Genomic DNA, 16,466 nt, shown 5'->3' on the forward strand with positions numbered 1-16,466 from the left:
TTTTATACAAAGTCCTCTTCAGTGAGGAGCTAAGAGATGAGAAGTAAAAGTATTTTGAAGTCCTTGTTTCTCCTCTACGGCTAGAATTTCAAGTGACTAGAATTCTTCTATGAACAAAAAGGATGGCGGGGTAGAAGAGTAACAAAAATTTGGCTAAATTCTAGCTGAACTGTTTCACTTTTAACTACTTTGAACAAAAATCTATTTCCAGGGCTTCCCTGGTGGTGCAGTGGTTGAGAGTCCGCCTGCTGATGCAGAGGACACGGGTTCGTGCCCCGGTCCGGGAAGATCCCACATGCTGAGGAGCGGCTGGGCCCGTGAGCCATGGCCGCTGAGCCTGCACGTCCGGAGCCCGTGCTCCGCAACGGGAGAGGCCACGACAATGAGAGGCCCGCGTAACAAAAAAAAAAAAAAAATCTATTTCCAAATCTTTTTTCCACTTTTGTTAATTACAATAAAATAAAATTAATAAGCAGCAAGTCAAACATTGCAATGCTAGCTATCAAAGTACAAAGCCATTAAACAATCATTTATCACCTACTATGTGAAACAAACTTTCACAATCATTTATCACCTACTATGTGAAACAAAATTTCACAATCATTTATCACCTACTACGTGAAACAAACCTTCACGTATTATCTTATCACATCTAAATAGCAATCCTGGAAACTTGTGGTTGAAAAGAACACAACCATTTTAAAGAAGACAAAAACAGTACTTTAAGACCTTTTCCTTCAAAGACTGACTACGTCAGCTACAAAAATAATGAAATTAAGGCCTTCCTACACAGAGCCTGGCAGCTAGTTGCTTCTCAGCAAGTATTTGCTGAAATAAATGAGTGAAAGAACTGAGCATTAAAACCACAGAAAAACTCTCATATTTATAATAATATCATATTGAATTGTCACCAAAACAGTCCTTGCATGGTCCTAAAAACATACACATTATTGCATTTAATCCTGACGCTCACTTCACGAGCTAGTTGGGTTATTATTCCTACTTAACTGGTGAAGAATTAGGACAAAGTGTAGTTGTTCTCAACCAGGAGCCCCTGGAAGTGTGTGAGGGCATGTGGGTTACCACACTAACAGCAGAGGTAACCCTGGCATTTAGTAAGTCGGAGCCAGGGATACTAAATAGCCTGCAACGTGCTGGGCAAACCCACAGAATTATCCAGCCCCAAATACTAGCACTACTGAGAGACACTGACCAAGGATAAATGGACAGCTAACAGGGACTTTAAATTATTTCGATTCAATAACAAAATCCAGGAAATCACCAAGGACCAACCCAAAGGAAACCAAATGTAAAAGCGCATCAAATGCTCAAGCTAGAATCAGTCTAGGCTACCTTCTCGAAATGGCAATAGGATAAAAGTAAAAGATTACATAATTCCAAACTCCACATTACTCTGCCACCCTCTTTACCAAGTTTTCCATTTCTGTCTTGTAATTACCTCAGTGCTGTATTTGAAAACTTTATCATCACCTTTAGTTGCTCCCTCTAAGATTTGATACAAAGAAGTCATCAAGTCCTTCTCCAGTTCCCATTCTACTACCCCTGCTTTGGATCCACTTTATTACCCATATGGATTTAGTTACATATTAAGGTTCCCTTGGCTCTATTCTTTTCATCCATGACACCACTGCATTATTAATCATCCTAAAAATCACAAGGTCTTCCTGAGAGCGTATCTCCTTATATAGCTACAATGGTTCCTTACTGAATAACACCCAGATAACTCAGGCTAACACTCAAGGTTTTCCACCTACTGGTTCCTTATTTTTCCCTCCAACTCAATTAGGATCACAATTCCAAGCAGTCTCTAGTATTCCTCTAAACTACCATGATCCCTTTTCTCTACTTTTGCCCACAGTGTTAGCCTAGAATAATTTTCCGACTCCTCCTTCCCTGCCATTCTCAAGCCTCATCTACTAATGTGCAGAAGTGTCATTAAACGCAATAAACTTCCCTGTAATTTGACTTTGTGTTATGTCAGTAGACCCTAAATAACTCTTACTTCAATTATGTTTATCTAGTTCTAGTCCTTGAACATAAGAATCATATTTTCATTTCTTCTGCATACTCACCTAGAACAATATATAGCTACTTAGAATCACAAAGTTGTTTCTCGAAGAAATCATCTAATACAGCACCTTCATTTTAAAAGTAAGAAAAAACTAACTCAAGGTCACATAATTCTTTAGTGGCAAGACACGAACAGGAAATAAGGCCACAATTCATAATCGAACGTTAACACTTAACAAGTGCTTGTTAAATGAACTCCAATGTACAGAAATCATTTTGTAAGCCTGCATTCAGCAAAATTACACTGCAATTTAAAAGACAAGCCCATGCCTTATCAAAGCAGAGACTGCCTACTATATTTTCCACAAGTCAGGAAGACAATAAATGAGATCCTTTGATAATTTTGATACTTAAAAACTCAATTTTTTACAAAGATTAAGTAAATTTGAAAGTCCATTTTTTGGCATAGTCCTTGAACTACTCATACATAAAACAACCTTGTTGTGTTTAGACAAAAATACCTTAAAAATAAGATCAAGGTAGCCCATAGTTACAACAGACTATGAAGCAATTCGAAATTATACTAGTAAATCAGGAGTCCAGATAAGGACAACAGCAGAATTACTAGAAATGCCTTCATTCTTCAGTTAGAACCTTTTTTGTTCCCTTTACTTATTCCATATGGGGATAGATGATTACTTTATCTCAATAGTTCTGATGCTTAGATTACTCAGAAGAACCAAACTGTACCTATTTCTACATGGCAAAAGGAGGAGAATTAAGATAATTAAATCACTACTGTACAACTTGGCATATAAAATTATGCTTTCCTGCTTCCTATCAGTAAGTTCATTCCAACCTCATATTCACTCCAGAAGCCAAAAAGGTTGAACATAAAGCATGTTTATAATGACATCAGCCATTTGCTATACGTTAATGCAGCAAATACATTAAATTTATCTTGCTTCATCATTTGTTAGATACTGTTTTAGGATTCAGATTTTCACAACTCTTGTCTACAAACATTAGATACCAGATGTAAATTCTTCATCATCTTTTTTCTAACCTCAAAACAGATAACTTAGTAGAGTCCTCCAACATTTAGGAAGACACTCTATTAGTTAAATTAGACATGCAATTCAAATTCTAATAACCCAGTCCCACTTTTGAAAACCTCCTACTCTGCTCCACAGTTAGATGAAAGAAGACTTTATTTACAAGTATACTTCTGCTCTGAAGACATCTTTTAGAACAAATGTATTATAGACTACAAGAGTCTAATACGAGAAGAAAATAAAGAGAAGGACTATAAGAAGCCAAATGCAACAGTGAAAAATATAAAAGAACTAGGGCAAGAGAAGAGACTTATTATTAAGTCTGCACATTAAACCAATATGGAGCTTTGAAAGAAACTATAGTTGTCTAGCTTTCAAAACAAAGCACAGAGAAATTAACAAATTTTAAGCCACGTATGTGGAAATTATATAAAAATAAAAAGATCTTAGTCTTTCTATTTTAGATAAATAAAAAGATTTTTATTTTACTTTAAAATAAAAAAAGATTTCTATTTTACTTTAGATTTTCTACAAATCAAAGCCATAATAAAGCTCATAAGCTTATCTCCTACTTAAGCCTAACAGAAGGAATGACTAGTGGTATTACTGTTAGGCAAACCAATTTATCACTCTGGAATGTTCATATAAATCTCGTAAAAAGGTAAAGTAAAAATATATTTGGTAAACTGCTTTCCTAACTTCACTGTAAATACAGTTAAGAGAGGTTCTAAAAAAAATTAGAGTGTAACTGTAAATTACAGATTCACTTTTCATACAGTATTTAACCATAAAAATGTATAAAAGCAAAAGACATATAAGTGATGATTTTGTACACTTGATCCTTGCTTTCATTTGACAGTCAGCATTAGGCCTAACATTTTAATTTTAACTTCTCCCTTTGTGTAATTTGCTAATTCCTCAAATGCAGTAGGGGTAAAAAGTCTTGTCTAAGAAAAATATTTGATTTTATAAAATCAGACTTGCTTGTGGTACTCACGATTATATTAAGTTATAAAAGGAGCAGACTGGCTGTTAAAAGAAAAAAGTTATGTACGGTAAGAAAATTGAGACCACACTGGGTCTCAACTGGGAAAACAGTAAAAATTGAACCCACTTAAAAGAAAACCAAAATAATTTAAATACAACTGATTTAATTCAACTTTTTTTTCCCTTTTAGTCCAGAGGTGATACTCTTTTGCTGTTAACAAAAAAAAATTTGCTTTTCATTCTAAACAGTCCATCTGGATCCAATACCACACTACTTTGTCACTACACGGGGTTTTGCTGAACACTTAGTACCCACACTACCAAAATTAATTTTATTCCCATCTTCACAAGACTAAAATAGGAGCCCTAAACTAGAAGGTATGGATCACTGGATACCAGAATAAAAATATTTATACAATTGAAGTAAAAATTATTTTAATGTCAACTATCTAGATATTTGGGTAAGAACTATTTAGATATACTGCCTTAGAAATTCACAGATTCAGATGTAGCCTGGTCAGATTTTACCATTTTTACAGGTATGACTGTACTACTGGTATTTACTATGAATGACAGACTTCACTTAGTAACACAATTCAGTGAAAACTTTTACAAGCATTTTGAACAGAGCACACTAATCACAAATAAAATATCCTGATACCACATATAGCACTAGTTTGAAATGAAGATTTTAAAAGATTATAAAAAAAGGTAAGACACATGTTTAACTCAAATGCAGGCTCCCCTCCTCCTTCTCAGGAGCCAGATAAATCTAACACGTGGGGAGTAAAGTTTCCTGCTCTTCCGTGTTTCTTATCATCTAGTGTTTTCTTCTATTTATTACCAACATGTTACTTAAATAATAGGTAGGAAGCAGATATCCTACTGATGGATGAACAAAGCATTTTCTTTTTAAAATCTTATGTTTAAGTTTAAAATTAAGGGCATTTAGGTTAATATGGGTAAATATCATAGTAAAAGTAAACACAATTTTATTTCAAGTTAAATAGTTTGAGAGGAATTGTGTAGTATTCTCCATTGTTCAGACTGAAAAAATTATCTTGAAGAATGAGTAGGTATTTGGGAAAAAATGCTATGACAAAACAATTATAGTTCATGCATAACCAAGAAAAATAATTCTCTATACTAATATTTAAGAGTACAGCTAACCTAAGAGTATTTACATATACATAACAAATGTAGACCATGAAAGAGAAAACATATCAAGACAGTACACTTCTCCATTTGCATTATACTAAGAAAATGCTCTAAAACTTTTAGAAATAGCAATACTTCATAACTATTTATATAAAACTTATGTTTGTTTTCTAATGATTTTTCTAGATGGACAAGTCAGAAAGAAATTCAAATTCAACCTCTAATTCATTAGAATAAATAGTCATAATTTCAACATCTACCATGCACAATATTTTTTAAAAAGCAAATAAAATGTGCCTTGTGCTATTGTCTTTAAACCTCATCCTCAACATAGTCCGTTCAATAGACCACTAGTATAAGCAGATATATTTCCCCTTAGAAACTTCTTCCTTGCAAAGACAGTAATTATTATACCAAAACTTTAGAACTCTATGTGGATACATGTTTAGCTACTATAAATTGAGCTGAGAAACATCACAGCAACATACAACCTGCATGCATGCAAGTATAATCATGGGGAAAGATACAACCACATGATTTCACATAATACCTGATCATACCATTTCTTTGGCATTAAACAGGAAAAGCAACTAATCAGCAATACAGAAGGACTGGGGAGAATACAGTAAAAGTTAAAAAATTAAATGAAATTAAATTAAAGGATACAGCCTCAAAGCACCAGTCTGAGTTCCCACTGCCAGGATCTTCTGTACAGGATCAAAGGCCAGGGCTGAGGGTTGATAGGGAAATCCATGGCGAACAGTCTAGGGATGGGCAAGTGACATCACAGCAACCAAGGCAGAAAGCAAAGTTTTAAAACAGAAAAGTCAATAGAGGCATTAGAACCTAGAAGCAATTATAATCGATGCAAAACACATATACATATACTGCTATAAAAAACAACAACAACTATGAAGTCTACATCAAACAAAAACCTATGCACATAGAATCTGAAACCAAAACAAACAAACAAACAAACAAGAAAACTATCCCAGTGTTACATCTTAATTTCTGCTTTTCCATCACAGTGGTAGGCTTTAGAAGAAAATCTAATATTCTATACTATTATGTCTGAGAACAAATTACTGAAGTTTTCAGTGGTCAAAAATTCTGTATATTCATTTAAAAATGCAACTCATGCTTTTTTTCAAGTGTGATAACTTCATCATTACTTTATTTGGATGCTAAATACAAGTACTTCTAAGGAAATGCTGTCATAATTACTTTAATTAAAGATTCAGTAAAGCAATTAGCAAACATCTATCTCATCATTTTGCAACTGTAACAGAATGAAAATAAACACAGCATATATTTTTGCATTTTGCTATTAAATCCTTAATTTTAGGACACTGGGGCAAAAAAGTACGTACACACTTTTAAGAAACTCTGACTTATGAATGCCTGGTATTAATACCAACACAAGTTTGTATTTCTCATTGAGCAGCTGGTGAATTAATTCGCTGCATCATTCTTTCTGAATTACAGACCGCTATGGCAACTGTCGTGCCATTAATAGGCAAAAATCACAGCTCTAACTTTTTCACCAAACACAATGATAGAAAGACCCTATGATTTCATATTTTAAGCCTCCTACCACATTTTAAGGGAAAAGTGATTAGCAAATATCTAGTTGAACACGTTTGGCTTTTTGATAAACAACATTCATGAGACACTGTTCCCAAAGGAAACTTGGAAGTCAGTAAATTATGTATTAAAATGCTTGAATATAAAAGCCATAAGATTAAGAATACGAATTAAAGGTCAGTATAATATGTTAGAAGCAACCTTGTAATGACTGCCGTACGTGAAAATCAACGAAAAGGAGTAAGATGATGTCAATCTCCAAAATAGCCCACCAAGCAAAGTGTGCTAGAGGAGCGAGACCTTTATTCGAGGTATGATTATTATTGGCGCTCTATCCCTCGACTCGTGTGTAAAGCCTGAGTTGCCCCTAAAACGACCCCGATTTTCGCGGGGCTGAGAGCTCCGTTCACCTTGCACAGCTGAAAGTGCTCTGACTGGAGCGTTTCCTGGATCTCGGGCTCCCGGTTCCCAGGCGGATGCTGCTGCTGCAGCAGCTGCTGCTGCTGCGAGGCCGAAGACGAGCCGGCGGTCAGGCCGTCCAGCACCTTCCTGATGTTGAATTTCCTCATGGTCTCGGCGGGGTCCCCTGCAGCCAGGGAGCGGAGGTAAGGGGCGTCCCCAGGCGGGGGGGAACCAGCCCGGGCCGAGGGCAGCTTCGACCGAGGACGCGGAGGAGTGGGACAGAGTGTCAGTGTGAGGGGAAGGAGGCAGCTGGGGAGAAGCAAAAGATAATCCGAGCAGGATATACTGCGACGGGAGAGCCGCGGCCGCCAGAACCCCGGGCGCCGACCCCTCTTCCTCCGAGGCCGCCGCTGCTCGCCGCAGCTGCTGCGGCGCCGCTTAAGCCGCCGCCGCCGCCGCCGCCTCGCTCCGCGGCCCAGCGGCACAGCAGTGGCGGCGGCGCCCCGAGCCTGCTCCGCCTAGCCTCACCTGGCGGCGGGCTGACTCTGCGCCGCGCCGCCGCCCCGGCTCGCCCCCGCCGCCGCCGAGTCCATGGCCCGCGGCCCCGCTGCCCACCCGGGCCCCGCAGTCCCTCGGCGCGTCTTCCCGCTCCTGCTTCTCCTCCTCCCGGGGGTCGCCGGCTCTCCGTCCGCCGCCGCCGCCGCCGCCGCTCGGCTTCTCGGCCGTTCAGCGCCACTGCCCGCCGGCCATCGCACGCAGGGCGCCCGGGGTGGGTCCCCGCGCTCTCCGCCTCGCTCCTCCGAGGCTGGCTCAGCCCGCCCTCGCTCCTTCAGAGCCCCGGCTGCCCTCCTCAGGCTCCGCCGCCGCCCGCGCTCCCGCCCGGCCTCTCCCTCTCCCCTGACAGGGCGCCTCGGCACACGGCACCAACGCCCGCTCAGAGAAGCAGCGGCAGCCGCGGTTACAGCACCGGCCGCGGTGGTGGCGGCAGCTGGGCCTCAGCGGAGCCGGGCTGCTGAGCATGCGCACCGCTCGTACCCACCCCCTCCTCCGCCACCGGAGTGGAGCTGGGGCTTGAATTATCCTCTGCGAAAATCCCAGACCGTGGCTAAATTTCTCCCATCTCAATCGCCTTGCCAGAGGATGCAGCTGCTTTTCCTGCAGCTGGGAGAGTAAAAATGTTGATGACTAACAAGCAGCAGGAATCCTTTATTTCAAAATCGGTCATTGAATTGGGGGTTTATATTCTCACCCTTTAATGAGGCACACACTCCCGGCTGCTGGCCGCAATATTATTGTTGTTGCTTTATTGATGGGCTTTGTTTTGGATTTGGATTTTGAAAAACAGCGTCTAGACAACGGTTATGTCTGTAGCAAGGGGACGACAGATTTAGAAAGGGTACCAGGAAAGGAGATGAACCTAGAAAGGGAAAAATGAATTCTTTCCTGTAGCTGTTACTGTTGGTAGGATGAAAGCATGGCCAATGGCAGGTAGCTGCTAGAATGGGAAGAGGATGCCAAAGGGAGACGGCTCCAGGGCTAGGTGTTTGCCCCGACCAGTGACACGCCAGCCCTGGATTCAGTCCGCACGCTAGCGTGGGTGGAGATGGGAGCGGGAGCGAGGGTGGAAGTAAACACAGCGCGGACACTCAGACCTTCAATCCGCCCGGTAATGCTGATTATCCACTAAGTAATCCCCAGTAGCTTCTCCACTCTTGCAAGGGGAAAGGAGGAAAGAATGAAGTTTTCGCTCAAACCTTTCCACTGCTTCACTGTCATAATCCCACTTGGATGTTTAGAGACAAATATCTGGCTCAAGTTTGAAAAGGAGGAGAGATTAATGATGCGGGTACCCTTTCCCGAGAGTGAGTTCAACAAGGAAAGGTGGATGGGAAGCAGAGGTACTTGATTAGGAAGATGTAGAAACTAAGGAAAACGTAAAGAAGTATGGCAGCGCATAAAGACTAACTCTAATTCGTGGGGAGGGGCTGGAGAGGAAGGACACTCGCCTAGGTTACTAACTCCTTAGGTTACTAACTCCTTCCCCCTGATGGTTCTGAGCTACTGAGGATTTTCTGAAGCCAAATCAGAAGTGCCCGCCCTCTACTTTATGATTGGCCGCCTACTGCCCTGCGCAGGGAAATTCTCGTCACAGTATTGGTTGATGTGACAGGCTTTCAAGAACCGTCAGCAAACCAGCCACGACTGGGCCTCGGGGATTTCGGCAAACGTAGTTCTCTGTGGAGCTTCCGCATCAGAGGGCGATGGCTTAACGCTTGGAACGTAGAAAATTGTTTTGTGTTTTAATTTTTACTGAGTTACTCAGTTAATTCACTAGCTGTAACGAGCGATAAACCAGATTTGAAGATTTTTCTCAGGCTATTTCCAAGTGGCTCTGAGATGTTTGTTTACCAGTTTAGTCCTCTGAAACACATTTCATTGAGTGTGAGACATTGTGCTACGTACTGAAGACGCAAAATGCAACTCTTACTTTCAACAAGCTCCCTAGTCAAAAGGGGGCAAACCTCATGTAAATCAGTAATTGTGAATTGATGTGATGAGCTCATTGATGGCATCACGCAAGAGGAATGAAGAGGGTAAATTAATTGGCCGGAAAAGGCCCGGCGATGGTGAATTCACCATAGTTCAGTCCAGGTGAGGAGGAGTCGACCAGGTGAAGAGGAGGGAGAAGAGCATTGGAAGGCAGCTGGGAGGTGATCAGAATTACCTGGGGAGCTTTTTAAAAATACAAATGCCTCCATAGGCGTAAATTGCAAAACAGAGAGGTCACTTCCCCGCAGGAGTTTATGATCCACCTTTTCATCTAGTTTGAAAATAAATCTGTTGGATGATTTGTCATCATTGGATTATGAAACCCTTTGGAGAAGGGACAATTTCTTGCCGAAAGGCCTTGTGATAGAGTGGAAAAATCCTAGGCTTTGTTGTCTGCCAGACATGGATTTCAGTCCAGACCGTGGTAATGTGGGCAACCTCGGGCAAATTCCTTACTGTTCCTAAGGGTCAGATTCCTCATGTGAAAAATAAGATTAATACTACCTGCTTCCTAGGGTTTTGGAGGATAAACTAGGGAAAAATGTAAAGTTTGCATTACATTAGTAACACACAGTAGAATGGAAAAACTACTATCAGGGTCCTTGGGGTGAGAGGAACTTCAACAGATCACCAATTTAAGCCAGTCCCGCCTTTTTGACTTCTGGAATTTTGTTTTGATGTTCATACCTCATCCCTCTCATCAGATTATGAACTCATCGTGGCATTCCCAAAACTTTGGTTCATAGAGGAAACGTAGAATTTAAGATGAATATGGAGCATATCTGCTACTGTAGGTTAGCTTTGTGAACTTGCCGTCTATCTTCTCCTAGCTCAGAGACATATCCAGAATTCTGTTAGGTAAAAAAAAAAAAACCAATGCTCCCAAATATCTACCTTTATGATGGCAAAGATAAAATAATGGATCCTCAAACTTATGATATTTCTTGTAAGTCAGTTTAAATTGATCAATTGATTTTTAAATTAGGATTTTAATTTAGAATTAAAATTAATTAGGAATTTAAAGTCTAAAATAAAATGACTAAAAATTCAATAATTTGTATTATTCCTTTTAAAATTTAGCACATAGCATACCCATAGTATTTACCCATAGTAATCTCTCAACAAAATTTTATTTATTTATTTTTGTTTTGTTTTCATGAGTGAATCAGTGTGCTGATTCAAAAGAATTTAATAGATTTCTGCCTTTGGGTAAGTGACATTCTCCCAAATGGAATTCTTTCTTACCTGATATTGTAGCCTTATTTCACTGTCATTTTTATCTTATACTCACAATTCTCCCTACAGTTAAGAGGCTACTGCAGTAATCCAGCAAGGAAATGGTGGCTTAGAGTGGAATGGTATGTGGTGAGAAAGGGTCAGACTCTGGATTATATTTTAATGGTAGAGCCAAGAGGATTTGCTGACAGGATGGTGGGTATCAGAGAAAGAGAAGAGGCAAGGATGAGGCCCTCATTTTTGGCCTGAGCATTTTGAAGAATGGACCAGGAGATGATGGCATAATAATATATACCACTGACAAGTTATAAATAGCTATATTACATTTAGCTGAGTCAGGACAGCTCTAAACAATAGTCAGTTAATACAATGAAAATTAAAATGCAAAAAAACTTTGACACACACAAAGGCAGCTCACTAAATTATCTGGTATGAAAGGCCAAAGACTAAGAATCCATAACATTCCCATAACAATCTGCCAGTCTTCATTATTTTGTTTAAAGGCTACCAGCCTCACAAAGGCTCTGTTATTGGTCTCACAGGGGTGGATGGATGCTGACTGAGAGGAATAAAGTAGAAACTAAAAATAAATATTTTTTTAAAAAATTATGTTATTGGCAAAAGCTTTCTGGAAGGTAGACCAACTGTACCTCACCTGCTAGCATTCATTTATATCAACTTAATTTTCATTTATTGAGTCCCAAAGGATGTATGCATGACAATAATTGATTCACTACAGCATTTAACAGAATATTGAATTTAAATTATCTGTAAATTGCAGTAGAGATGTTAGTTAGTTTGCCTAGTTCATGACCCATTTTCTGAATGGGTCCCCTAGGCCCTGCTGAAATGCTGGAACTGGGCAACTGTGTTTTGATCTGGTGACCATATGTCTTGGTCTAAACTGATTGGATCAAAGGCGAACACCTGAAATAAGCCAACCTGGGAGATCATCTTCTTCTGGGAATCTGGCACTGAGTCATAAAGATGCTAATTAGTTTCAACTAGAAAGTCATGCAGAGCTGGGATTAAAGCTGAGATTGCGCAGACGTCTATGGAACCCAGGAGAACAGAGCAGACACACAAACTACACACAGAGAAGTGAGTCTAGTGAGGTAGAGAGAAAAGTCTCCATTCCTGACTTTCCAGTTCCCAGTCTTTATTCCTTGTGAAATCTGGCAACACTTTCTTTCCTTCTTTGTGTAAATGAGTTTGAATAGGTTTCTTGTTCTTGCAATCAAATATTCTGCCAGAAATTTAGCCACGACCTGCCCAAAATGTAAAGGAATGTAGAGATATTGTAGCCTTCTTTCACTGTCATTTTTACCTTATACTCACAATTCTCCCTACAGTTAGGAGGCTACTGCAGTAATCCAGCAAGGAAATGGTGGCTTAGAGTGGAATGGTATGTGGAGAGAAAGGGTCAGACTCTGGATTATATTTTAATGGTAGAGCCAAGAGGATTTGCTGACAGGATGGTGGGTAACAGAGAAAGAGAAGAGGCAAGGATGATGCCCCCATTTTTGGCCTGAGCATTTAGAAGAGTGACGTTACAATGTAATTTCCACATTTATGACTCCTGGATAATCTCCAGTTACCATTCGTACCTGAGTGAACTCGACAAATATCATCAGCTAAATAAACAAGCCTTGTCTGGGAAAAAACAGGATTCACTACGTTGTGATCTTCTTTGTCAAGCTCTAGCCTTTTAGAAAAATTGATTAGGCAGATATTAATGAGCCTTCATTATTCCATAGATTACCTCTATCACTATTTAATATTATTTGTAAGAGTATCATTAAACTAAATACAAAAATGCCTAGCAAAAGTCAGTAAATTAAAGGGAAGAGAAAATTCCAGAAGTGCAAAACAAAACAAATTGAACCAAATGAGCATTTAAGCATAAAATATGAGGCATTCAGTAATATAAGTGAAAAATACTGTCAGATTCTTAAAACTTAGAAACTGGGCAATCAGGATTTCCTCAGTAAATTTTCAAATATTTCAAATTCTCTTTCTACAATGGGAACAATATTCCTACAACGGGGACCATATTTGAGGTGAGGATTAACGCTCCCAGAATTTTTAGTTTCAGTATTTTATTTTAGGATTTAAATCTTGTTGTAAATGAGTTCTTATATTTGATTTGTGGACTGAAGAGCTAATGACAAAATTTGTACTTTATGCAATTAATGAAGTACAAATTTAATTATACTGTGTATAATATTGAATATACACAGTATAATATACATTTAATATACTGTGGAAACTGAATAAGCAGTTAAAGTTAATATTTTGTTCCACCCCCAACCCCAGTGCTCCCTTCTTCTCCACCCCACCTGTCCCCTGTCTCCAAATATGCCCTGCCCAACATACACCCACAAAACAGAATAAATTGTACATGATAATACTTCTGAAAAGTATTCCTTAGGGGAGGTCAACCACACCAAGTGTGATTCCAAGGGAATTGCCAGGCCACACTTTAAAAAAAATATTAAACACTACTCAGCACACAGGTCAATAATCAAGTGCAAGCATGCTAACAGAAAACTGAACACTCTTTCCCTCAGAGAGAATCACTTGACATGGCAGCCCAGTGAGATGGTGTCAGTTGTGGTTGGCTGATAGGACAGGGCCTTCCGTCTCTGGTGCTGAGGCTAGACATAGCTGTGTCACATGTCTCAGCCATCTGGCTGTAGAACTCTTAGATGCCAACTCTCCTTTCTCTCTGTTTAATCCTAAAGACCTGAGAAATCAAAAGGAATCAAAGCAGAAACCTTAACATAAGGAGAGTGGGAGCAACCCTCTCTCCAAGGACCCATCAAGAGCCAAGAGAATAATAGCAACAATGAAAATATGCAAGGGATACTTACTAAGTGTGGGAGGATGTATATAGAAGATGGGTAAGCATAGTCTCAATACAAGAGATGGAGTTCCTCAAAATAGGACCAGGTATCTAGCTTTCAACTCAGAATGGACTCCTTGACTGTGTTTTTAATAAACACCACACACTTAGTTCAACAACCATGTGCCTACAAATCTGTAGTTGTAGTATCTGCTTCCCTCAACTCTGGGTCAAACAAGTTCAACTTTTATGTAACCTCTGGCCTCCTGGTCATCTGCTCTATTTATATTGCCCTGTTACTCTATTTTCATACACCTGTAGTCACAATTCTACCTCCAGTGGCCACTGTCCTGTTCCTGGTTCTATGACCAATGACACAAACTTAGTTCCTTCAGGCATACAATTTGTAATGAAAAATCTCTGTTAAATAACCCACTAACATGTTAGTAAACCAAAATGCTACTAAAGTCAGTATACAAGATATTAACTGTACCCCAAATAAAACTGAGCCTTTTAATTCTCAGCACAATAACTCTCGCTCTCTCTCACACACACACACACCCCTAGCTCCCAAAGCCTTGGGGAACAATTTAGATCTTTCTTGAATGATTTCTTAAGATAACCTTTGAAGGATGATGAAATACTTAGGACGACTGCCCCAGAATTCTCTTCACCTATTTATAACCACCCCCCCCAACTCTTCCCCACCTCATGGCAGTTTTTCCAATACCCCAGATCCCTCTGTCCTTAGAAAGCCCAGCCTTTGCTGGATAGCTTACTCACTATCTCTGAATTCCCCCTCCTCAAACCTCTTGACATTTTCTTCTCTATATACTTTCTTGTATAGCAGCCTCTACTCTCTTCTCTCTGACACTCAGCTAATATTCTCAGTTAATCGGGAGAAAAGAAAAAAAAAAAAAAACAGAGTGAAGAGCCCAGAAGCACAAATAAAGAATACTCTTCACAGGGAAGGGACAAGAAATGTGACTAGGTACACTGGAGTGGTTTAGTTCTATTTGTTCCTGGCTCAGAGAGATAATAATCGTGATGTTGGGGACACAAACTGTCTAACGTCTACACAGTGAGAGTGAAACAGAAGTGTGCTCTACTTGTGCAGCTTCAGAAACAGAGGATCAGGAGTCTGAACCCCGGTGCATATGTGTATCTGCCAGCAGGGGATGAGTAGTGTTCCATTCCGCCAACATTCGCTCTGTGCCCACTGGGTGACAGCTACTTTGCTGGGTGTTGTGGGAAATACAAACACGACCCAGCTTGCTTGTGGCACGCAATAAGATGGCAGTACAGTGATAAAGAAGCAAAATCCCTGAAAGGAGCGACAAGCATCAATGCCAAATGCATCTTTTGATTCTCCTGAGGATTATTACCTTATATCATTTCAAAGTCTCCATACGAATAACGCTCTCCGTTTAGGTATGTACTCATCGTCATGGTACCTTGCTCCAGAGGATGGGCTACCATGGAAGCAGCACCTGGGGTTGGGAAACATGAAGGTGGAGGAGGAAAGACACTGGAATCACTCAGTTCTCTAGTATTCATCCAAAACCTCCAACTACTCCCACTACGTTTCGTCCAGACCAGCCTGACCTAAATATTTCCACCAAGACTTAATATTGTTCAGCAGGGCCCAAACACAACTTCCCTTCCTTGGTTTCCTAATAACTATAACGAGGGTGTAACCCCAAGGTGTGGCTCCCTTACTGGGGTAAGTGGAAGTTCTCACTTATGCACACAGGTTCGTTCCTATTTACCCTTCAACGTGGAGAGATGAGCCTCTTTTGATTTTTGTAGGCATAAAATAAGTGATGACTCCTTTCAGCCCAAGCCTGTAGGAAGACAGGGAAGGAGGATAACAGGCTTTTCTTTGCTCCACATTTTTTTGTAGCAGTTTGAATGACTGCACTTTTGAGAGGCCAAGTGGAAACAAGATCAAGTTTGAGACTATTAGTCAACCAAGAAACTTTTAATTTGTGAGGACGAAAGCAACGCTATAAGAATTTTAGTAACATCTTGGGTCACATCTATTGCTAGTAATATTCTCTGTCTCTGTGCTGTTTCAAATGATTCATATTCAGTTTTCAGTCATGAGATTTGTTTCCTCTGACTTAATCAAGGATTTGTCCAGCATCCTGTAACAGCATCTAACCTTAGTAACCTGTAGTTTGCCTACAGTGCAGTGCATGACATCGATGCATAAATTCCTCTGCAGTGTCCACCTCTTAATCTGCTCTTAAATGAGAAATGTTCTGCTTATTCATGATGAGAGAGTTTGTTAAATTCAGGAAATTGAGAAGGAAGTTCCATGATAGCATTATCACAGTTCACCAGCCTAGCGGTTTCCTTAAAGCGTCTCACTACCGTTGAAACTTACAGCAGAGGTGCCCATCTGGTGATAATGTCGTGTTAATGAGTAACCTACTTGGGAAGCTCTACTGCTTCTTTAACTATTCAGATATGCAGAGCTGATGCTCACTCTTGTATTTCTATTCCTTATGTCCTGGCAGAGCAGAGAGGGCTCTACCACTGAGGCAGGCATACCTGGGTGCTGTCACTAACTAGGTAGTGTCAGACTAGTCACTTAAGTGTTCATTTCCTCATGT

General features: G+C 40.1%; 1 protein-coding gene and 1 long non-coding RNA gene across 4 annotated transcripts in view; one reads left to right on the top strand and one right to left on the bottom strand.

The window, feature by feature from the left end:
• The window catches only part of STXBP5 (syntaxin binding protein 5), a 164,216-nt gene extending 156,699 nt beyond the window's left edge, over positions 1-7,517 (bottom strand). For all 3 annotated transcript variants that reach the window (XM_082633244.1, XM_082633243.1, XM_082633242.1), the window contains exons 1-2: positions 7,226-7,517; positions 5,898-5,995 (exon numbers count right to left, since the gene is read on the bottom strand). In XM_082633244.1, the coding sequence (XP_082489370.1) occupies positions 5,898-5,995; positions 7,226-7,384 (257 nt within the window). In that variant the 5' untranslated portion in view covers positions 7,385-7,517. The remainder of the gene's footprint in view (positions 1-5,897; positions 5,996-7,225) is intronic.
• LOC309810921 overlaps positions 7,290-16,466 on the top strand; it is an 88,940-nt gene continuing 79,763 nt past the window's right edge. Inside the window, exon 1 of the long non-coding RNA XR_014295076.1 lies at positions 7,290-7,420. This is a non-coding gene — a long non-coding RNA (uncharacterized lncRNA). The remainder of the gene's footprint in view (positions 7,421-16,466) is intronic.

Source organism: Mesoplodon mirus (assembly GCF_964341445.2).
Source record: "Mesoplodon mirus genome assembly, chromosome: 10".
Taxonomy (NCBI): domain Eukaryota; kingdom Metazoa; phylum Chordata; class Mammalia; order Artiodactyla; family Ziphiidae; genus Mesoplodon; species Mesoplodon mirus.